At 43.2% G+C, this 24,390-nt stretch overlaps 1 protein-coding gene across 1 annotated transcript in view; it reads left to right on the top strand.

The window, feature by feature from the left end:
* The first annotated feature begins 2,347 nt into the window (after positions 1–2,347).
* The window catches only part of LOC130112347 (B-cell receptor CD22-like), a 47,256-nt gene continuing 25,213 nt past the window's right edge, over positions 2,348–24,390 (top strand). The window contains exons 1-9 of the mRNA XM_056279677.1: positions 2,348–2,417; positions 4,468–4,815; positions 5,201–5,434; positions 5,636–5,992; positions 6,632–6,889; positions 9,464–9,724; positions 12,345–12,608; positions 12,771–12,852; positions 14,460–14,526. Of these exons, the coding sequence (XP_056135652.1) occupies positions 2,348–2,417; positions 4,468–4,815; positions 5,201–5,434; positions 5,636–5,992; positions 6,632–6,889; positions 9,464–9,724; positions 12,345–12,608; positions 12,771–12,852; positions 14,460–14,526 (1,941 nt within the window). The remainder of the gene's footprint in view (positions 2,418–4,467; positions 4,816–5,200; positions 5,435–5,635; positions 5,993–6,631; positions 6,890–9,463; positions 9,725–12,344; positions 12,609–12,770; positions 12,853–14,459; positions 14,527–24,390) is intronic.

The following is a 24,390-nucleotide window of genomic DNA, read 5'->3' as shown; positions in this document are numbered from 1 at the left end:
TCAGGCCATATTTTCTGAGCTTGGTGCCCAGTCTCGGGGACTCTATATTATTTAAGGCTGAACTATAGTCAATGAACAGTATTCTCACATAGTTACCCACCCCATTGCCAAGGTGGGATAGGGTGGTGTGCAGTACATGGGAGATGGCATTCTCGGTGGATCGGTTGGGGTGGTAAGAAAACTGTAGAGGGTCCAAACTGCTTGGGAGAGAGAAGCAGATATAGTCTTTAATAAGCCTCTTAAAAACAACTTTATGACCACAGAAGTGAGAGCTACAGGATGGTACTTGTTGAGGTCGGTTGGGTTGGTTTTCTTTGGTACAGGAACAAATAGGGGACCTCTTGAAACATGTGGGGACTACAGACTGGGCAAGGGAGAGATTCAGTATTGTGGTGAATATGGAGACCAACCAGTCAAAACAGGTCTTCAATACTCATCTGGGGATGCCGTCCGGACCTGCCGCCTTCCTGATGTTGACCTGCCTCAGAGCCCTCCTGACGTCATGGTCTGAGATGGTGAGTGTACGCTGATCTCTGGCGGTGGAACACAACTCCTGTACTGTATTAGCTTGTGGGCTAATGCCAACGCCGTTAACCTTGAAGCACACAAAGAAAGAATTCAATTCTGAAGCTGACCCTTCTCTGGCAAAGGGAATTTAATTCTTTCATAGGGTATCCAGATTATTATAGATTAAAGATAAAAGGTATCTAGATTATTTGTCTTCATGTCTCCCTTGATATATATTAACAATAGCATGAGGCCAGTTCATATTTTTGTAACTCAAATGTATAAAATGTAAATAAAAAACAAGACACCACAACAGACAAGCAGGACTTACTTGTTTATGATCACTCATCTTTATGTATGATGTGATGTCCCATGTTTTTCCTATCACGTGCACACCATTTCCACCTTTGGCAAGGAAATACAGAATCCAAAACCTGTTAGTTACAAATGTGAGCTGCCCTGATTGGACAGGACTGGAATAATCTGTCCTAGTTGGCTGAGCCAGGCTGAAGGCATGACTGTCTACATGAGGTTAGCATTTGATGCTCACCTCAGTTCTGACAATCAAATTAAACATGTTGTTCAGTCATGCTTTTTCCAACTCAAGCTAATCTCCAAAATTAGGTCATTTTTATCAATTGCCGATTTGCAAAAAGTTGTACATGCTTTTATGTTTTCTCGGCTCGACTACTGTAATGCACTTTATTCTGGTATCAGCAAGGGCTCACTCCACCATCTGCAGTTGGTACAAAATGCCGCTGCTCGGTTCATTACAGGGACAAGGAGGCATGACCGTATCAGTCCTGTGCTTGTCTCCCTACAGTGGCTCCCTGTTATATTTCGAATTGATTTTAAAATTTTACTGCTCACTTTTAAGGTTTTAAATGGTATTGCTCCTTGATACATTTGTGATTTATTGACATGGTATGTCCCCCCTCGACCATTAAGGTCTGCAGATGGAGCCCTGCTGGTTATTCCCAGGTCTCGGTTGGTCACAAAGGGTGATTGGGCTTTTGCTGTTAGAGCCCCCACAGTATGGAACGCTCTTCCTGCTAAGTTAAGACGAACTAAGTCTCTAGCTTCTTTTAAATCCCGCCTTAAAGCTTTTCTTCTTATGAAAGCTTTAACAATTTTTTTATATCTGTTTTTATTTTTACTGTTTTTATTTTTACTCTTATTTGATCTTACTCTTATTCCTGCCTTGCTGGTTTTATCTGGTTTTTTGTTTTTTTGTTTTTTGTGAAGCACTTAGCAACATTGTTTTAGAAAGGTGCTATATAAATAAAATTATTATTATTACATCCATTTTGGGTAAACTCCCTATCAGATGACTCAGTTTACCATGTAAATTAAGTGATGTACATTTTGTAAATTTAAATGGTTCTATGAAGAGTCACAAGAAATGCAATAGTAGGAACAGCTTCAGTTTTTGGATCATGCAAATGACGCACAACTAGAGAACAGGAAACCAAAGATCAGGGTCTAATGAAGCATAATAATGATGGAAAGAGGAAGCATTTTCTTTCTCTTCTAGCATTACAGTTTGAAAGCCATTTCAAGACAACACCCTCCCTCTTCAAAAGGTTTGTCTTAAAATATTTTCCTCTTTAATGTTTTGCTTTATGGCTTCGAGAGCTGAAAATATTTCAAAATATGCACATTTCTGCATATTTCTTTGGGGAACCAATGATGGAACATAGATAGTATGTACAGATTGTCTTTGTCTGCTAAATACTAGTACTAATACCAGTATTGTGCGATGTATTTGATACAATTAACTAACCTGTCTCCATGTATGTATATTAATCATTCAGGGATTTAATTTTGTGACTGTGACGACATGAGAGGACCAGGAATGAGTTTTACAGCCGGAGCAAATGGATTTTTCTTCTTCCTTCTGTCTGTTCAAGGTAATTTGGGTTACAACTTTGAACTTTTAAACTGTTAAAACTTATTCCAATAACATATGAACAGAAAAGCTTATTTCCTAATGGACATGAATCCGTTTTAAGCAAGAACAAAACATTTTTCAAAAATCCAAAAATATAAAAGATGTGTTTAAAAAAAAAGGATCATTTGGTAAAGCAAGGTGTGAAGTTGTTTTGTTCTTTTTTTCCTAAAGTATCAAGTCAGTTTAAATGTTGTCATTCAGGGAAAGCATGCATTTCTGCAGGTGGCGGACTTCTCATTTTGGAGAAAAAAATCCTCATGTCATTGCTATTTCCCTACATACCTTCATTACTACATGGTTATTATAGTATATCCATATCTAACCCCTAAGGTCCTCTATATGATATTCTCATATTAGTGGGCCATAGCTGAATAGAGTTGACACCAACTGGCAGAAGAGTCATCCAGACGTCACATTGTCTCTGTGAATAGTTTGCAACAGCTCAGCAGTCAGCTCAGCAAGCTATTTAGCACCTGCAACCACACAGCTTGAACTAAGTGTGAACAAACCATACGGGCAAACTAGACACCATTTTCTTCACAAATTTCACCTCTCTCATTGTTTTTTATGCATCTCACCATTCTCAGTAATGGTGCACTAAAACCCTCACCACCTCTCTGCCTCAGCACACAAATGAGCTACATGTCTTTTTGGGCTGTGTGTCCTGAGGCTGGTCACCCTGTACAAACTACCACATGGGTTGATTTTGCAAGTCTCTGAAAATAATTCATAGTATTTTAAGAGTATTGTTGATACTCAAATGCCCCCACTGGTCAAAAGAGGAAGTGATCGTGGTTATTCTAGTAAACAATGTGATTAGAAGGAGACAGCCAATCAATTTCCTTGTTCAACATGAGAGCTCTCAGAAATCACTTCCTAACCTTAGCCCTAAACTTAACCACTGCCTGACCTAAACTTTAAATTTAACTGTACACTCGCCTTATCCTTAAACTTGACCAAGACCTAGACTTAACCATTGTAACTACACTTGCTGTACTTACTTGACTGATCTACACCAAGCAGCAGCCACCGGGGCTGGAGGTTGAAGCCAATGTGGGAATGTCTTAAGTTGCAGTTCAAACCAGGCAACTAGGTGGCTGCTCCAAAAGAACCTACTGTCTAATGTAAGTCAATGAGAGAACCGTAAACTTAACCACTGTACATGTAACTGCTGTACTGGTCTATACCTGCTAGGGGTTTCACAGAATAGTCGACTATCAAAACCACGAGTCGACACTGTGCGTAGTTGTAGACTAATCGTTCATCTGTGGTTTTAGCACTGTGCAGTAACAAAGCAGTGGCAATGCAGCTACAGCAGATATGCAGCTGGGGGCGCTGTAGTCCCAACGTAGATTTGTTTGGTTTGTACAATCATTTTTTACGTTATGCCAGAACGACCGGGATTTCACTCCTACCTAAAACGACCATGGGCGGACAAAATGGTAAATACACAATTGAGATATTAACACATTACATATGTTAGTATGTCTGTTAGGAAACTAACTGACAGCAAAATTAACATTTTAACATATTCAATACTATTTTTCAAACAATTTAAAATGGCCGCTGTCCAACGCCTGTAAACACTGCAAGGCCTCTGTGGTAGTCATGGTGCACAAAGGACCACACGAGTTCAATTTAAGATAAAATAAGGCTTAGGGTTAGGATTAGACCTGCGATATAAACATCACGATTAATCGAATACTCAATTACTTTTTGGGAGTAGCTGACAACTACTAAAATGCAGAAGCCATGAATACCCTAATACCTGCCACGACAGCTTAAGAGGGAGAAAACGACCTCCCCCTTTTACACTCACTTGTACATGGGAGGGAAGGGGCTGCCCGGTGGTTGGAGCTGGGAGTTGAGAGCCCCAAGAAGCGGGATGCAACAATGGACTCAGAAAACTGTTTTGCTGAAGTTTTACAGACTCACTTACAGAAACAGATCCGCAACACGTGAGAGGCTGTCCTCTGATGTTTTAATGATGCTGATGCTCTCTGTGTTAGTGGTGCAGGGTCAGAATGGCTGGGGAGTGACCTACAACTCTACTAAGGTCTGCGCTTTGAAAGGATCAACAGTGGACATTGGCTGCAGCTACTTCTATCCAGCCACAGTAAACAGAGTTGAAACAACAGTTTGGCTGACCAGACACAGGCATTCTTACTCTGTGGATCTGAAGGAGGAGTTGCAGTATGCAGATCGTGTGCAGTACCTCTGTGAAGGGAGGAGGGATTGTACCCTGAGAATCACAGACCTGAGAGAGAGTGATTCAGCCGAGTACATGTTTAGATTCACAACAAACCTACCAGAAGGGAAATATACTGGCTCTCCTGGAGTAACTTTGACTGTGGCAGGTAAGATTTCACCTGACCCATCGCTTTTAGCGCATTTATCCACAGTGCACATCTTTGAAATCCAGCTGTGATTGGGTCTGTGTGTGTGTATGTGTGTGTGTGTGTGTGTGTGTGTGTGTGTGTGTGTGTGTGTGTTCTTGCTACATTTGTGAGGACCAATCTGCGTTTTAACCTTAAGAGACAATACATTTTTTTCAAAGTGATGAGATTTTAGCTGATCCTCACTTCTTCAAGGGTGTATTTAGGGTAAGGACCTGGGTTTAGGGCTGAGGTTAGAATGAGGATTAAGTTAAGGTTATGGTAAGGTGTGTGTCCATGTCTCTTTCTGCATAGTATTAAACACTGAGTGATGAGTTATGTTTCTGTGCTATCTTCTCATGTCTAGATCTGACGGTGCAGGTCACCAGAGAACAAAGGTGGTATTCATATTCAAATAGGGCAGAGCTCAAATGTCACCACCTCTGCCAGCTGTCACCTCGTCCTACTTATATCTGGTACAAGAATGGAAAGTACATGAAAGAAGCAACATCTCTGACTTATGTAACTAATGTGGATTATAAAGACAGCTTTGCCTGTGCTTTGAAAACACACAAGGTTCTCCTCTCCTCGCCCCCAGTGTGTGAGTTTAATTCAGTTTCCAATAAACATGACGCCATCGAGCCCACAGTTTTATTCCACATAGCTCAATGACTATATTTCCTCTTATTGTGTACAAGACCAGGACAGCTTCCAGTAACCCAGCAAGAATGCAACCAATCGATATCATTGCAGTAAATGTCCAAATTCTTCAAGTGTTACTTATAAAGGTTTTGTCTTTCAGGTGTCTGGGAACAGACGTGTGGAAGTGTGATTTACACCAACACAGAGCTCTGTGTCTTAAAAGGCTCATCTGTGGACATTTCCTGCACATACAAGACATACTACAGGTACTTGCCTGTCCAATCAACTTTCTGGTTTCGACCTGAACATGGTAATGTTCATTCATCCCAGCCTGAGGACCTTAGTGGGGACTCACATTACACAGGACGTGTTCAGTACCCTGCGGTAGGAGATGGACGCTCCGTTCTGAGAATCAGAGACTTGAGAGAGAGCGATTCAGCCGAGTATCGCTTCATATTCAAAACAAGATACTTTGAATGGGGGATGGATTTACCGGGTACAACTCTGACCGTCACAGGTATTGTTTAACATCAACTCACACACACAATGAAATGGACAGTACAGTGACTTACTGGTTAGCACTGTTGCTTCACCACAACATTTGCCGTATTCAAGCCTTTCTAGATAAAATTGTCTTATTCTTGTGTGCTCATGGCCAGTGGTGGATTGTAAAGAATTTCCAGGGAGAACGGTGGTGTCTGGTGGGGACCACCGTCCCTGGTGGGCAGGGAGTATTGTAGTTTTACAGAAGCCTGGTTTTTGTTCATTTTTTGAACAGGGGTGATGACATCCTCTTGCATCCCCCCTCCAATCAACCCCTGCCTACAGGTTTTCTTTAGGTGCTGCGTGTCCTCCCTCTCTTCATGGAAATGTATGTTAGTTAAATGGGCCACTAGACTGTCCATAGATGAGTGTGTGTGTATCCTTTGTTGGACAGGCAATCTGTCTGAAGGTCTGCTTTGTGTCGAATGCCTTCTTGGACAGGTTGCAGCCTCCCTGCGACCCTGATCTGAACTAAGTATACAGAGCATACAAGTATGAAGTACAACTATGTGATGCATTATGTTGTACATTTTGTTGATTGTAGAAGAATCTAATGTAGAACCAATTGTGGTAATGTTGTTATCTTCCTGACTTTGTTTCCCTCCTGATTCAGGGCTAAAGTTAAAGGTAACTCCTCTTCCTACGGTGACAGAGACACAGAGAGTGACACTGACCTGTTCAACCTGCTGTCCTCTAACTGCGAAACCGTCCTTCATCTGGTCCCACAATGGACAAGTTCTGACCCAGGCGGAGACAAAACAAAACCAGCTGGTATTTGAGTCAGTCGGCAGCCAACATGCAGGAACATACTCCTGTGCTGTCAAAGACCACCCAGACCTCAGCTCCCCTGAAGAGACTCTCACTGTCACATGTGAGTCCCTTTCTTTCTGAAACAAAACCAAGGTGTGATGAATTCCTAACGAGTGTTGATCAAAAACTTATTAAAACTGTAATGTAACGTCATGTTGTAATGTATGGAGATGGTGACAGTAGAGGAGAGAAAGAATACCAGTTCCTCACATACTCTAGATGACATCTTGTTGTAAATGAAATGGTTAAAGATAAGTTCAATCAACACTGATGACAACCCTAAAAATACAATTTTCTTATATTTTCTCCTCACGTGAAGTCAATTATTCCAACCCTGATCTGATCCATTTCTCAGCACGACTTTTCTGTTGAATACAAACTAATTTGTATGCAGAGGGTCCCCTCTGTGTCAGTGAGTCCCTCTGAGGAAATAAAGGAGAGCAGTTCAGTGACTCTGAGCTACAGCAGTGATGCCAACCCTCCAATATACACACACCAGTGGTACAAGAAGAATGGAAATACAGACATTTTTCAGAGCTATGAAGAACATTTTGTGTTTGACTCCATCAAGTCCTCTGACTCTGGGAAGTATTTCTGTCTCGTTAGCAGCAAGTTGGGAGCAAAAACTTCAGACTCCGTCCTTATTAATGTAAAATGTGTGTAAACAAAACTCACCAGTGATATGATACCAAATCTGGAGCAAGCATAAAACAGACTGTCAACCTTTTCATTTGGTTCATTACCCGCCCCCTTCTCTCTCTGTCTCTCTGTCTCTCTCTGTCTCTCTGTCTCTGTCTCTCTCTTTCTCTCTCTCTCACACACACACACACTTACTTGCTGGTAGTCCATCGAGTCTGATGATGACATCCCTCCTCGTTCACGGTGTGTCCTTTGATGACTGTAGAGTCCAATTCTTGATCCACAAGTTTTGTTGCACGTTGGGCATATGAAGTGTGAGTTAGTGGGGGCAGGCATGGTTGTGTGTCTCCTTAGTCTTTTCTGTAGTTTTGTCACACTGCTCTCCATTTCCAGCTGTTCTATACCTCTTTAGCAGATCTCCCGCCAGTTGGAACGGTTGATGGCAGCTTGCTCCAGTCTCAAGGGGTCAATACAACATTTCTTCAGCGATGTTTTTAGCTGGTCTTTGTATCGCTTCTTCCAGAAGACTCTCAGAAGACTAAAGTCTCCCAGAAGATGGATCTTGTCTTTTTTTGGGATACGATGAAGGGCCTCATCTAGTTGCTGGTAGAAGCTGTGCTTCACACCATTGTCAGATGGTAGTGTTGACACATATGCACTTCACAGAGTGGCATGGCGTGCCTTTACTAGGGGGATACGGAGGGTAAATGGCCTCTCACTTAGTCCAGTGGGTGTTTCAGTGAGGCTGTGTAGAATGCTGTTCTTGATTGTCAGTCCAGCACCAGGGAGATAGCCTCTCCAGGAAAAGGTATATCCTCCTCCTTCCTCTCTCAGGGAGCCTTCATCCAGGAGCCTGGTTTCACTGAGAGCTGCGATGTCCACGCTGTAGCATCTTAGTTCCTCAGCAATCAGTGCAGTCCGTCGATGTGGTCTGTTGCCATCATTATCAAGGAGAGTCCTAAATTTCCATGTTGCCAATTTGAATGCGATCATTTTCTTGTTTTTACCACAGGATCGAATTCCCGGTAGACATGGTAACCTACTCAGGAGGTTCATTGCGTGGTCAATTTTTAGGCCACCTTTTCTAAGACCCTCTCCAATCGGGCTGACAAGTGTAGTCCCTAAATAGGGCTGCTCAGTCACACAGGGGTCTGCCAAAAGCAACTGCAAATCAATCCCAGTTGCTAGCGACCATATACCCCGTGCTGGTGACTTGCTGCAGGCCATACTACCCTGCTGTCATCGCCAGACACCCCAACGCCACCAGAATTCAACTGGATATAAGGCCAGATATTGTACACCATGGCCAGAGGTGGAGACCTACACAAGGAGGTTTTTAGTGTGCCACAGGGGGTGTGCAGTCCCCATTGGCACTGTCTTTACCATGACAGGTTGGCCCTGGTGGCAAGGGCTTATACCCAGGATGACCAAGCACCCATCATGACTGCAGGAGATTGCCAGAAACTCCAGACTGTCAAAGAACCACCTAATGTGTGTCACAACACATGTTGCTTTTCTGTCGGGGTGTGCTCCCCTAGCCTTTGTCTCAATAGACTTCCCACAATGCAGCAGGGCAGTGGTTGGCCATGAACAGTTTCTGGGGACCACTGCATCTCCCAGATCCCATGCCAAAGTTGCCTGAGGCCGCGAGGCGCCCAGTTACCATGTGTGGCCACTAGGAGGCCTGGCAGAGATCTTGGAGAAGGAGAGGCTATGTACTGGCGGGGAAAGGCTTACGCACTCGGCTGCTCCCTTGTTCACCACAAAGGCTAACCAGCAGCAGCAGGCTGCAAGCGAGAGGTTAGAAAAGCAGGCAGTAAGCATGCATGCATCTTCCCTCTAACTACTGCACTACTGCACTAGACGCATCACTTCACCCTGTGTCAAACACCCCCCCCCCCACACACACACACAACAAAGTGTAACAAACAAGAACATTCTGTTTTAAAACCACATCCTCATCTCAGTTTTTCTATGGTTTTACCATCTTCTCCAGATGGCCCGAGGACCTCCTCAGTGGTGATGAGTCCCGCTGATGACATGCAGGAGGGAGACTTGGTGACTCTGACCTGCAGCAGCGATGCCAACCCACCAGCTCAGTACACCTGGTACAAAGAGAACCAAACACTGCCGTGCAGAAGGGGGGATACTTATCAATTACCCTCCATCCGCTATGAGGACAGTGGGATTTACCGCTGTCAATCTGAGAATAAATATGGACACCTTAACTCTGCTCCTCAAGTTATAGATGTCCAGTGTAAGTATAAAACACAGCAGCAGATCTCACAAGCTGACATTGTAGAATAATGTTTCTTCAGATGTAGTGTCTCAACAGATTCCCTTGGCAAATTAATTCCTCTAAAACAAGAAGCAACAATATTAGGGACTTTTTCTGATTTTTGGGGTGACGTTTGTGTTGACACCAATACATTAAGCAAGTCATGTAGAAGTGTGTAACATAATAATAATAATATTTTATTTGTATCGCACTTTTCAAGGTAAACAAAGATGTAAGATAAAAGTAGTATAAAAGTAACACATCAAGAACATGTAACACACAACAATAATTATACATTAGAAGCAATTCGAAAAGGAGAATTTGACTAATGATTTGAACGTGGACAGATCGGTACAGTCTCTGATGTGTTTGGGAGAGAGATTCAGGGAGGGGTCAGCGATGGAGAAGGCTCTGTGGCCACAGGTACGCTGCTTGGTCTTGTGTGGTGCAGAAAGGATGTTGGCATCGGAGGAGTGAAGGTTGCGGGGAGGAGTATGATCCTGGAGCAGGTCGGTGAGGTAGGAGGGGACCTGGTTATGGAGGGATTTGTGAGTGAGGAGAAGGGCTTTGAGTTGGATCCGTTGTGGGACAGGGAGCCAGTGGAGGTTCTGAAGGACAGGGATGATGTGGTCACAGGAGGAGTGGGTGAGCAGGCAGGCAGCAGAGTTCTGGGGGCGGCATGGCTCAGGAGCGGGTCATCTAGTAATCGGAAGGTTGCTGTTTCGATCCCCGGTGAAGTGTCCTTGAGCAAGACACTGAAACCTTACCTGGTCCTGATGAGCAGGTGGGCACCTTGCATGGCAGCCTCCACTATCAGTGTGTGAATGTGTGTGTGAATGGGTGAATGTGAGGATACACTGTAAAGTGCTTTGAGTGGTCGGTAGACTAGAAAAGCGCTGTATAAATGCAGTCCATTTACCATTTCTGAATGTACTGGAGTTTGTTTAGGACTTTGGATGATGAGCCATAAAGAACACTGTTGAAACAGTCATTTCTGCATGTGATAAAGGCATGGATCAATGTTTCAGCAGCAGAGAAGGAGAGTGATGGGTGGAAACAAGCTCTGTTTTTCAGGTGGAAAAAGACAGTTCTGCTGATTTGATTGACATGGTGTTCAAAGGAGAGGTTGCTGTCGAAAATGATTCTGAGGTTTCAGATGTGCGGGAGGGAGACAGAGTGGAGTCATCGATGGTGAGGCAGAAGTTGTGAGTGGTTTTGGTAAGGGTTTTGGGACCGACGGTCAGAGCCCCCCCCCCCCCCCCCCCAAGGACAGCATCAGAGAGCACTCCACCAGGGGAATTGCATCTTCCACAGCTTTGCATGGAGGAATGATGGTGGAAGACATTTGCACTGCGGCTTCTTGGTCTTCCCCCTGTTCTTCCATTCATTTTCATCTGAAGGATGTCTCCTGTTTCTCTATGACTGATTCTGTACAGAGTGTGCTGACAGAGTGAGTGATAGCGGGGATTTGGCTGTGTGCTCTTCCTCTTGTTTTTTGGCACAGGGAGAGTGGTCCTCTTCCCCCTACTCTGCTCCTCGTTGGACTGTTACAGTGTGTAACCGTCGTCTCTGCTTTCTCACAGCAGGAGGCCTTATTGTTCCCATCCTTGCTCCCCGCATGGCAAATATTAGATATTCTGTTTGTTGTACCATTCGGGTGCATATGTGGCTCTGTGAGGTGCCATTAAGTATGGCGCAATGGCTGGGCATCGTGAGTTTGTTTCGTTGTGAAGTAGGTGTGGGTTTGTGCTTGTCGTACCGGACAGACCCAGTGTGGCATGGACCATATCCTGCTTCGCCCATAACCCACTAGCGATAGCCTTAAAGGACAAAGCCTATATGAAACAGAATGATAGTTATGTACTGTAACTCCAGATTCTAGGAGTATAGCTGCAGCCCTCTAATATCTGAGCCCCACTGACTCCATAATTAGCTGAAGAAAAGCTGTTATTGGGAGCTGATTACATGGCCTCAATTTAACATATACTCGAGTTGTGGCCATAAGGGGCCCCACACTATACATAGGTGGGTGTGGAGTAAAGTTTTCTCAGTGCTGTGTAGGATCGTTAGGGATGGACCCAGTAGAGATAGCCTTATAAGGCTGCACCTATACTCATAGAATCTGGAGTTACAGTACGTAACTATCGTTACCCTACTGAAATGAAGCAGACGTATGTTGGCCTGCCTGCAACTTAGGCTGTCAATCACATGAACTGGTAGGAGCTTCCTCTCCAAACTTCTGTGTTAAAACCTGGATGCAAACACTGGAGTCTAGTGATGTACACACTGTAACCCTCTAAATATTAGAAATTCATATTTTCTGAACGTTTTGAAGGAAATGTTTTGTCAACATTGTCAGTGGGGTGTCTGTCTACAAGAGTGAAATGATGAATGTAAAGAAACCAGAGTCTGTTTACATGTTAAACTCTGCAGTTCAGCTTTCATGTCTTGTATATGTAATGTTGGTCTGACTTGCTTTTATTATTTATTACTTTAATGGCCACTTTGCTGCTCTAGTTTGGCTCTAACTGATTACAATTACAATTACTGATTACATTTGTCAAGTTAAAATTAATGAAATATTAATTTTGTCTACAAGATGCTCCAAAGGTTCCCTCAGTGTCAGTGAGTCCTTCTGGTGAATTTAAGGAGGGTAGTTCAGTGACTCTGACATGCAAAAGTGATGCCAACCCTCCGGTAGATGACTACATTTGGTTCAAGGAGAATGAGGACTCACCAACCGCATCAGGACAGAACTACACCATAAACAACATCACAACTGACCACAGCGGAAATTATGTCTGTCAAGTCCGTAATAGAAGAGGGAGAAATAATTCCACTAACCAGCCGATTGTTGTGAAAGGTGAGATAGGCCCATTTTACAAATAATCACTTTAGGCCCGTCATCATGGCCAGACAGGAGCAAAACGTCACTCAGTATATCATGTTTTTTTTGTAATGAAACCTACTTTCCTTCAGCTAATCCTCTTAAATTTTGTGTTTTAATTTGACCCACATTTCCCAGGAACATTGATGTCAACAGCGGCTGTATGGATTCCTACTTTTCTTGTGGCTATCATACTGCTGTCTGTCTTCATCTGGATTAGGTAAGTGACGGGTAATAATTGATTCAGTGTACATCGTGATGCTAAATTGTAATGATTTTAATATAGCAATATTTCCCTTGATTTGCAACGTTCCAACACAATGAATGGATGCTGTAAAGAGGTTTGATGGTACACTTTCTACATGACTGAGTTTGAGTTGTTTTAGTGTTTCCTCTGGGAGGCGTGCTCATGTTGTAAGGGTTAGGGTTAGGGTAGCGTTTGTAACATGAGCTTGAAGTTTTTGCTACATTTAATTATTTTACACATTTTCTTTGAACTATTGCAGTTTTCCCATTTTACTGTAGAATACAGGGGGAGCCCTGATTCATGCTATTGATTCAAAATATATACATAACTAGAAGAACCCCGCTACAATGTAGCGGTTTGGTTATCCACCCGTCTAAATCTCCCTCCTCTTCATCCTGCCAGCTAACCGCCTTCCCCCTGCCCCTAAAACCCCCCCACTCCAACTCCCCCACCCCCAAATGCTCAGAATCATGTGAAATGCCGAGAAAAGTGGTTTTTAGCCATTTTTAGAAAAATGCATATTTTGCATATATTTATGCATAATTATGCATAATTTTAATTTTCTGGGATTTTTTCCTTACTCTCCGAGACCATACCTATCACCTCCAAAAAGAATTAGGATCATAAATGCTTTAGTTTTCGGTCCCGCTATCTACACTAACACCACAGACACACACATTACAAAAATATATGAGTGATACCATACATGGAAAAACCACAATATGTATCAAATGGGCACTAATATATAATTTCATATGGGGGGCCAAGTGCAACAGACAGTTTTTCTGACAATGTTTTTTGTGCGAAGAAACACATGAATACATTAAGAAACCACATAATACCGAAAAGCCTTTTGTCCACAACAACCACCCATCAGTGGGTTCCTACGATTCCCAGCGCCACTGTTTTCTCTTTTGATCATAACTTAATCTAATACTACTACTACTACTACTTTCGGCTGCTCCCGTTAGGAGGCGCCACAGCGGATCATCCGTTTCCATCTCTTCCTGTCTTCTACATCTTCCTGTGTCACACCAGCCACCTGCATGTCCTCCCTCACCACATCCATAAACCTCCTCTTTGGCCTTCCTCTTCTCCTCTTCCCTGGCAGCTCCATATTCAGCATCCTTCTCCCAATATACCCAGCATCTCTCCTCCACACATGTCCAAACCATCTCAATCTTGTCTCTCTTGCTTTGTCTCCAAACCGTCCAACCTGAGCTGTCCCTCTAATATACTCGTTCCTAATCCTGTCCTTCTTCATCACTCCCAGTGAAAATCTTCTCATCTTCACCTCTGCCACCTCCAGCTCCACCTGCTGTCTTCTCGTCAGTGCCACTGTCTCCAGACCATATAACATAGCTGGTCTCACAAGCATCTTGTAAACCTTCCCTTTAACTCTTGCTGGTACCCTTCTGTCACAAATCACTCCTGACACTCTTCTCCACCCACTCCTCCCTGCCTGCACTCTCTTCTTCACCTCTCTTTTGCACTCCCCGTTACTTTGGACAGTTGACCCCAAGTATTTAAACTCATAAATTAATCATCTTCTTTATTTTTTTGGTGATGCTCTTGACCAGAAGAAAGAGGGCCTCCAAACATCAAGCTGAACCCAACTTCAGAAAAACATCAGACAATGTCGGGCAGGTGAGGAGGAGGAATTCAAACAAATTCTACTGTTACATGTTCCTTTCATTTGAAGCTGTTCTCAATAAAATGGCTGCTACACCTTTAAAGTGTTGAGGTTTGAAAGAACCTTGATGAGTCCAAATAAGCTCAAAATATCTTCAGTCGTTGTTCCATGCAGCCCAGATGGATAATCCAAGAGTTTGGGTTTTTTCTCTCACCATTCACTTCCATTGTGCAGTGAACCAGGTCTCAAAGTCAAACTTTTAGCACATGAACAAATACAAAGAAAGCAGATTCTGCCAATACACCTATATCTTATAATGAGGCCTATCACTCATGTTTTGGCATCTATTTAGTTACTGGTAAAGTACCGTTTTCTTGGTGCCCTCTGCTAAGCTTCACTGAATATGTCAAATGTCTTTCATAGCATGCTAGCAAGCTAACTTCTGCTGTTTGTTCACCATCACAGGCAACTGGTCACATAAACTACCTTCAAGATCTGCTTTCAATTTCACATGAAGAAATAACCTGGAGGAACATTTCATTTCCCCAAAACATGAGTGATATTATTTAATATATTGGCAGAATCCACTTTGTTTGCATCTGTTATTTTGCTAAAAGTGTGACTTTGAGACCTCTTTTACTGTGCAATGGAAGTGAACGGGGAGGAAAAAAATATGTAGGATTATCCATCCATGGAGCAACTGCTGAAGATATTTGGACTTGTATCATGGCCAGGTAACCGCACAACCCAAGGTTCTATCAAATTTCACCATCACTTTAACTTGTAATGTAAATGTACCCTTGTCTTTCTTGACTCCCCATCAGTTAAACTCTGGTCCTCTGTATGAAAACATCTCTGCTGGGGCTGAAAGCTTGGCTCCTGCAGCAGAGAGAGAACTTGTGGGGCAGCAAGACAACCCTTTGTACACCAGCGTCCATTTCGCTCACTCCAAGAACAAGAAAGTGCCTCTTGACTCCACCATTAAGCAACCTCAGCCTCAAAATCAGGAAGATGTTGTGTACTCTGTGGTCAAACCCAATGCTGCCTTCCAGTGAGCATGTCTTCACATTATAACTGAAAGACAGATTGTTGGATGGATGGATGGATGCATAGATAAATAGATAGATAGATAGATAGATAGATAGATAGATAGATAGATAGATAGATAGATAGATAGATAGATAGATAGATAGATAGATAGATAGATAGATAGATAGATAGATAGTTTGGTTGACAGGCAGATAGGTTGGTTGACAGATAAGTAGATGGTTTGTTGATCTGAGTAAACCAAAATTCCAAAGACAGAATTGTCCTTGCCTGGTGAATCAGAAGTGATGAGGTGATTGACATACATGTATGTTCCATCTCCCTTTCAGGACCAGAGGCCAGACGGTGCAAGAGGATTCTGAAGGACTGTACAGCACAGTCAACAAAAGATCATGAGTCTGACTGAAGAAAAAAACACACACACACACACACACACACACACACACACACACACACACACACCTTCATGTTTCTCTGTTGTATCTTGGCTACTGAGCCGATTCATGCTAGTGTTGTATATAGCTTTGCAATATGTCTGTGAATGTTCTCATTCATCCAGGTCATGGTTATCCAAAGGAATTGAATCAAGTGCAACTGGACTTGGTATATAGCCATGAAGACGTTTCGCCTCTAATCCAAGAGACTTCAACAGTTCGTGCCTTTCTGACTAGACCAAGCTAGTCTGACTGGCTGGTGATGAAACTCAGATATTTATCCTCTTTGGAGTCGTTATCAGAGGTATTGATGTGTATGGCTCTTTGTGTTCCGATGTTAAGCAGCGACGGTCGTTGGGGGTGTTAGTTTCGACTTCGTTAGTGCTCCATTCAGTGGTCATGAGTCGTTGGAGCCATTAGTGACCGACTGTTGTTCTTGGAGGCTAGGCTTCTTGAGTCTCCTGGGTAGAGATGAAAGGACGGCATTGTAAGTGGGAAATAGGTGGTGGCGCAGACCTCCTCCTCTGTTGAGGGATGGTTTTTCCAGTTTCTCCTAGATGGCTTCCTTCACCCCTCTTTCAAACCATCTATCTTCTCTGTCCAAAATGTGTACGTTGCTGTCCTCGAAGGAGTGTGTCTTCTCCTTTAGGTGTAGATAGACTGCTGAGTCTTGTCCTGAGGAGTTTGGCCTTCTGTGTTGGGCCATCCGTTTGTGTAGTGGTTGTTTGGTTTCTCCTATGTATAGGTCAGTGCAATCCTCATTGCATTGTACAGCATACACCAGATTGCTTTTCCGGGTGTGTGGTACACGGTCTTTGGGATGAATCAGTCTTTGTCGGAGTGTGTTGCTGGGTTTGAGGTATACCAGGATGCGGTGTCTGTTAAAAATTCTCCTGAGTTTCTCGGAGACCCCAGAAACATACGGGATGACTGTGCTCTTCCTTCTGTTCCCTTTCTCCTCATCGCTCTCCTGGTTGGTCTTTCTGGAACGTGTTGCAGTTTTCACAAAGGTCCAACTGGGGTAGCCGCAGGTTTTTAAAGCTCCCTCCCTTCACGGATATATACCAAGTCCAGTTGCACTTGATTCAATTCCTTTGGATAGTTTTGCAATACATGTACATGGCATATTTACCACTGATATTTCTGAGCTGAAATGAATTCCTGAAATCCTGCAAGAAATCTTCCTCTCCATCATCATCATCTCCTTCCCGTTATTAATAGTTATTATAATTAATACACTAACTGTGACACTGCCATAATGAGTCTTTGCCTCAACACACTGTACAGCGGTGAATGGCACTCAACAATAAATAGGAAGTGAAGCAGGTTCAGCCACAGACAAGTCAAGCAACATCAATGTCTCCGTCTCATCATCACACCTCTGGTCTTCACATAAATTTGGAGGTGAAAAAACAGATAAGACATGGCCTCATATTGTTAAAGCATCAGTGCTTTATTGTTTGGGTGATTAAATATATATATCTTTTTTTTCGGAAACCGTCAATGGTGTTGATAAAAGTGCTCAACAAATGAGGAGTGGAATATCAAGATAGATGCAGGAAAAAAACTGTTAATACATAGCAGCACAAGCTTGTTTGGTGCGTTGAGCCCTCATCAGCTGCTCATGTGATTCAACAAAGAAAACACAGTACACGTTGCCCCGCGTCACGCCCCTAATTTCGGTGGACAGCAACCAATCACAGGAGAAAACATTTACAACCAACGGGGTAGGTGGTTACTAGGGCTGCACAATATACCTTCACCGCGACATCAACATGCGTGATGTACGTATCACAACAGACTGTGTGAACTGCGATAAATGGAACGCAAGTGCCATGCATGTATTTAAAGATGGTACTACGCGTTTGTGTTGATTTTGGTGCCCCCTTCTGGAAAAAAGGCTGTAGTGTCACTTGGCTGTTTCCGTCTCAGTAACAACAAAATATAGTGTAAAAAATAAAATTCTAACATTAGTTACGAACTCTGCAAAACTGGTAAGACGTCAGTTTTAAATGGAGACTGTTACGTAATCATTTATAATATAAACTGCTAGTAGCTGCTGTATTTAAATAGGCCCAGATGTGTTAAAGTGATGAAGACACTGTGTTGCCATGCAACCAAGTTGGTGGTATTTGTTCATTGTCAGTATAGCGGCTGTACCCAGGTGCATTTTTTTTTTAATGAAACCATGTTGCTGGAATGGAAATAATGCATTTCATGTGTTTGTTCAGTGTGCACAGGCTGTTCATTGTCGGGGGTCTGTGTTAGCAGCCTACCTAAAGCAGGAAGACATTAAAACTGTATACTTCAATATTTGTTCATTTATCGTGAGTCATATCGTCATCACAATATTCAACAACGTTATCGCATATCGCATGTTTCCCTAATCGTGCAGCCCTAGTAGTTACGATGCACAGCAACCAATGATGGGGTAGAAAACATTACAACCAATGGGGTAAGGGGCTGAGGCTTGTTTTGAAAAAAGCATTTAAAGGGCCAGGGCACTGTTGAAATAGCCTATACTTAGAATATAACAAGGTAACGTCAAATGGGGTAATTTATGTACATCATATAGTGGGGTGGTGTTGGGGCACAGTTGGAAGGACAGGCAGTTAAAATATAAAAAAACAAAACCTCTAATAAATGCCACATGTGTATCATCTAATGGGGGGGGGTAATAAAGACATTTTACTTGTAGTTATAAAGAAGATATTTTTTTCAGTGTCTACAGCTGGAGGCCAATTCTTTTCTACTATTCAAGGTGGACATATCAGGTCTGCAAATAATAAAATACTTTTCTGCCAAGCACAGGTTACATCTTGTGCTGCTAGTTGAATATGCATTGCTCTTTGTAAGGATTTTCCATGAGACAGAGTAACTGATATTCTTGTCTACCAATGACCACATGTGTCAGCTCAAAGGCTGTTGCATTTCTTGCATGCTCATCTCTGAAGCTGCTCATATGGGCGTTAAACCTCATTTTAAAAGGGTCCTCTGTTAGTCCAACGTAAGTGTCCACATTGCAGTTGTCTTCTCTTGTCACTGATGCCTGGTAGATGACTCCCTCTGTCTGGCATTTTCCTTCAAGAGGACACGATGCCTTAGCACGACATTTGCAGTTGGTGGTGTTTGGCTGCATTGAGGGGGTCAATTTCTGCTCCTCACCCTGTTGAGCACTTTCAAAGCCACCATGGACCCAGTGAATTTTGGATATTCAAAGAACATACCAGCGCCCATGCAGAAGGACTTCCTGAAATGCCTCATTGCAAAGACAGAGAATTCATAAGAACAGTAAGATGGAGAGCTTTCTTCTTTCTTAATCCGGCTAACTCACCTGAAAAAAAGCTAACATATGGATTCATATCGTCTCAATCACCGCTGCCCATCCCGTTACTGAGGAGGGCAAGCTCAGAATCATTCAGAACATTAAACTTAAAAGCCCAAATAAAGATTTCCAGAAGAAACCCCATAAAGACACAAGATTGATAAAAGAAGATGACAAGCTCTTCACTGCAGCCGACAAAACTTGCAATTTTTATAAACTAGGTCCCCATCACTATGACAACCTTCTACATAGCAACGTCACCAAATCATACAAGAAGGCCATGAAGTCTGCTGAAAGAGACATCACTTTAAAGAGACATCACCTTAAAGGAGAAAAAAATTGCATCGGATCTGAAATTGGACGACCGCATTGATGTCACCGCCCGGAAGCAAGCCTTTATTACCCTGAAAGACCAGAAACCACATTTTAAAAACAAGCCAACATGTAGGCTTATCAACCCCACCAAACCTGAAATAGGTAAGCTAAGCAAAAACTTTATTGAAAATATAAATAGGACGATTCTGAAGAGGGTTCCCTTGAATTAGTGGAAGAACACCGACCAGGTATTGGAATGGTTTAGGGGCATAGATGACAAGAGCAGGCATACGTTTATATGCTTCAATATTTGTAAGTTTTACCCCTCCATAACTAAAGAGCTACTAAACAAAGCTATTGACTTTGCCTCAGCATACACCACAATATCTGACCAAGACAGAGACATAATAGCCCACACCAAAGAGTCAATCTTATAACACAAGGGAATCCCATGGCAAAAGCAAGGTAGCAGCAAATTCGACGTGACCATGGGCAGCTTCAACAGGGCAGAGACTTGTGAGCTAGTGGGCTTGTACTTGTCCCAACTACAGGTCCTAGACATCAACGTGGGGCTATATAGAGACGATGGGCTGGCAGCCTGCAACAAACTGGCAAGAGAAGTCGAGAGAATAAAAAAGAAAGTGTGTCGTATATTCACAAGCAATGGACTAAAAATTTCAATTGAGGCTAACAAAAACCAGATTGACTTCCTCGACATCTCATTAGACCTTAGAAATGGTACATACAGGCCATACATAAAGCCCAATAATATACATCCACAGAGAAAGCAATCATCCACCCTCCATCTTGAAAAATACCCCAGTGAGCATAAATAAGACTCTCATGTGTTTCATCCAGCGAAGCCATCTTTAATGAAGTAGCCCCCCCATACCAAGAAGCCTTACAAACATGTGGATATGATTTCAGGCTTAAGTACAATCCACCATCAATTAGCGACAGCCAGAAACAAACAAAAAAAAAAAAAAAACGCAGAAGGCGGAACATCACCTGATATAATCCTCCTTCAGCGACACCATGTGGCCTCTAATATTGGAAAACTATTTTTCAAGCTTTTGGGTGAGTGCTTTACCCCAGACCGTCACTTAAGAAAAATATTTAGCAGGAACACAGTCAAAATGAGCTACAGCTGCATGCCAAATGTTCAGCAGGTTATTTCATCCCACAACACAAGCATCATGACCAAGGCACAGACCCCCTCACCACAACCAAACACCTCCAACTGCAACTGCCGTGCTAAGGCATCGTGTCCTCTTGAAGGAAAATGCCAGATAGAGGGAGTCATCTACCAGGCATCAGTGACAAGAGAAGACAGCTGCAATGTGGACACTTACGTTGGACTAACAGAGGACCCTTTTCAAATGCGGTGTAACGCCCATATGAGCAGCTTCAGAAATGAGCATGCAAGACATGCAATGGCCTTGAGCTGACACACGTGGTCATTGGTAGACAAGAATATCAGTTACTCTGTTTCATGGAAAATCCTTACAGAGCAACGCATATTCAACTAGCAGCACAAGATGTAACCTGTGCTTGGCAGAAAAGTATTTTATTATTTGCAGACCTGATATGTCCACCTTGAATAGTAGAAACGAATTGGCCTCCAGCTGTAGACACCAAAAACACATCCTCTTTGTAACTACAAGTAAAATGTCTTTATTATCCCCCCCATTAGATGATACACACGTGGCATTTATTAGATGTTGTTTTTTTATATTTTAACTGCCTGTCCTTTCAACTGTGCCCCAACACCACCCCGTGTGTGTGGCGGCCGCTGGCCGCCCTTGGGGGCATTGTGCTTAATATCTGACAAATCACGATGTCAGACCCGTTGATTGACAGGTCTGACAGTGACTTTAGGCTACCAATCACATGTATGACACGCCTGTCAAGGCTGTCATTATTGTCCAATGAGTGACTTGCTGTTTTTCAACTGTATACAACAATAACGTTCCCACTCAACTTGCTTGCTGCTTGAAACTTGCTACCTGGGGGAAAAAAAAACATGTCTGGAAACAAGAAATGTGAAAGTGGAGCTCAAAAAAGGGAAAACCAAAGAGAGAAGGAGCAGCGGGAGTCACAGTTATTAAGAGAAATCCCCAAACTGACTGAATATTTCAGAGCTGCAAGCCCCGACACCGAGGCTGAAAACTGCTCAAGTGAAACCACGACGACGTCGAGGAAACCGGCGGGATTACCACCTGCTTCTACAGGTCAGGTATCTAGCTAGCTAGGTCTTAGTGACTTTAGCAAAGCAATTATTACGCACAAATCCAGATGTTTATGAATTTGAGCTGTAAGCTAGTTAACACTAGCTACGGTGCTAGGCTAACTATGGTATTTATAACCATCCGTCCCAGCCTAGCTGCCTAGCATTAGCAATAATATGCTGGTGACACTTTATAATAAGGGTACAAATAATCACATACTTAATAACACGCTTCACTAATGCATGACTCGTGATGATTTAATGCATGAATTTAGTTGGCGTAAATACAGTGAACTGCTGCCGTCAAACAGATGAGTTCTTCACGTCTGTTCAAAGTTTATTCAACTTCTGCTCAAACTCCACTTCTCTGTGGCAGACTGTCACATCAGGCCTCGAACCGAATGCAAACAGGAGAATTCAGACTCTGAAGTCATTATCTGACACAAGGTGGTGGTGTTAATCCCATGCACAGGCCACCAATGCATTATGTCTGAATTATGGCAACGTTCACAACTCGCTTCTTAAAATCGCAGAGGATGTTAATCAAAACATAACCACACGCAATGAAGCTCTGGCTCTGTGCCGGCAAATGGAAAGGCTAGAAATAGCTTTCCTGTGCAATCTATGGAACATTGTGCTTGGACATGTCCAGAAAACAAGCATCAAACTCCAAGAAGTTGAGCTCGACTTCTGCAATGCAGTGGAATTGGTGCACTCATTGAGGGATTTTATCGCAGCTCTACGGGATCAACTTGACAGGTTTGAGTCTACAGAGACTTACAAGGCCGACACAGTCAGAGGGACACAGCGTAAAAAACCACCAGATGAATCATCTTAGCCAGATGTTGGAATGACAATGACCGGCCGACAAAAATGTGCAGTGGATGTTTTCACTGTGATCACTAATAAACTTGTGGCAGAACTAGACCGCAGGTATGAATCCCATCATGCACTGAATAGCAGCTTTGCATTTCTAAATAAAATTCACATCATCTCACCTCAAGAACTTCGTTCAGCAGCTACACTGCTTCAGATGAAATACCATGCAGGTTTACAGGAGGACTTTCTTGATGAAATAGAGCAGTTCAAAGAATTCCTCAGAAACGAAGAAAATACAAGTGCACGGGCCTTGCTTCAATTACTAACGAGGAGGAACCTGTCATCAGTTTTTCCAAACATGGATATAGCCTTCAGGATTTATTTAATTCTCCCTGTAACCAATGCCTCTAGAGGACGCTCCTTTTCAAAATTTGGACTTGTTCAGAACAGACTGCGCTCTACAATGAGACAAGAAAGACTCAGCCACTTAACACTGAGGTCATTGGAAAGTGACATTGTTAGAGCCCTGGACTTCACTGCTCTAATCAAAGACTTTGCCACACGTAAAACCAGGAGGACGTTTTCAGGGTAAGAACAGACTTTAATACCTGCGGTTGTTATTGATTGATTAGTGCAATATTCTTATGCTTGCACTACTTTTGAGTGGAGGAACACTGGACAGAAGGATGCATGCAGGCTTCACTTGCCAGTGTTGCATGAGTTTGTTTTTGGACACTGGACGTTTTATTGTGGCCATTTAGACTGTATGGCACTTGAACTTACTAGGCAAAGCAAAGGGCTCGCTTTCATCTGTGTGTGTGTGTGTGTGTGTGTGTGTGTGTGTGTGTGTGTGAGAACTGCTATGAGAGGAAGGATAAGTGGAATTAGTAGGGGGAGACGTCGGCTGCTTCTCTCTCTCATACCAGCAGATGGCAATGTGTTAACATCCATTCCATTTCCCCGAACCGCTTATCCTGCTCTCAGGGTCGCAGGGATGCTGGAGCCTATCCCAGCAGCCACTAGGCGGCAGGCGGGGAGACACCCTGGACAGACTGCCAGACCATCACACAGAGCCCACACACACACACACATTCATACCTAGGGACAATTCAGCATGGCCGATTCACCTGACCTACATGTCTTTGGACTGTGGGAGGAAACCGGAGCCCCCGGGGTGAACCCACACAGACATGGGGGGAACATGCAAACTCCACACAGGACGACCCCCAAGGTTGGACTACCGTGGGGCTCGAACCCAGGACCTTCTTGCTGCGAGGCGACCGCACTAAGCCCTGCGCCACCGTGCCGCAATGTGTTAACATGTGTACCAGATGTTGTGATATGAGACTAGATGTGTTGCCTTAGATGTTGTGATGTGACATACGTGTTATCTGTTGCTGGTTTTAAGTGCTGCATTACAGTAAAGTGATCTTCTGAATTTACTAGACTGTTCTATTATTTGCCTTTACTCACGTAGACATTATATCCATCATCAAAAACCTCATTGCGTCAGAAAATAAAACTGCAGTCTTAAGTGATTGTTGGTGGGGGGGGACCCGGGGGGGGGGGACCCATAGCCCCGGGGCCCATGTGACTTTAATCCGGCCTTGTTTGTAAAGATGAGTTAGTGCAGTTTGGGGAAAGTATTTTCTGCCTGGGAGTTCGTACCTGGAGTCCAGCACTTTAATCAATTTCCTGAACCCGTCTCCCT

The sequence above is a fragment of the Lampris incognitus genome, chromosome 5 (assembly GCF_029633865.1).
Source record: "Lampris incognitus isolate fLamInc1 chromosome 5, fLamInc1.hap2, whole genome shotgun sequence".
NCBI lineage: Eukaryota > Metazoa > Chordata > Actinopteri > Lampriformes > Lampridae > Lampris > Lampris incognitus.
The sequence above is the reverse complement of the archived record's forward strand: the minus strand, read 5'-3'. Positions and strand labels throughout refer to the sequence as shown.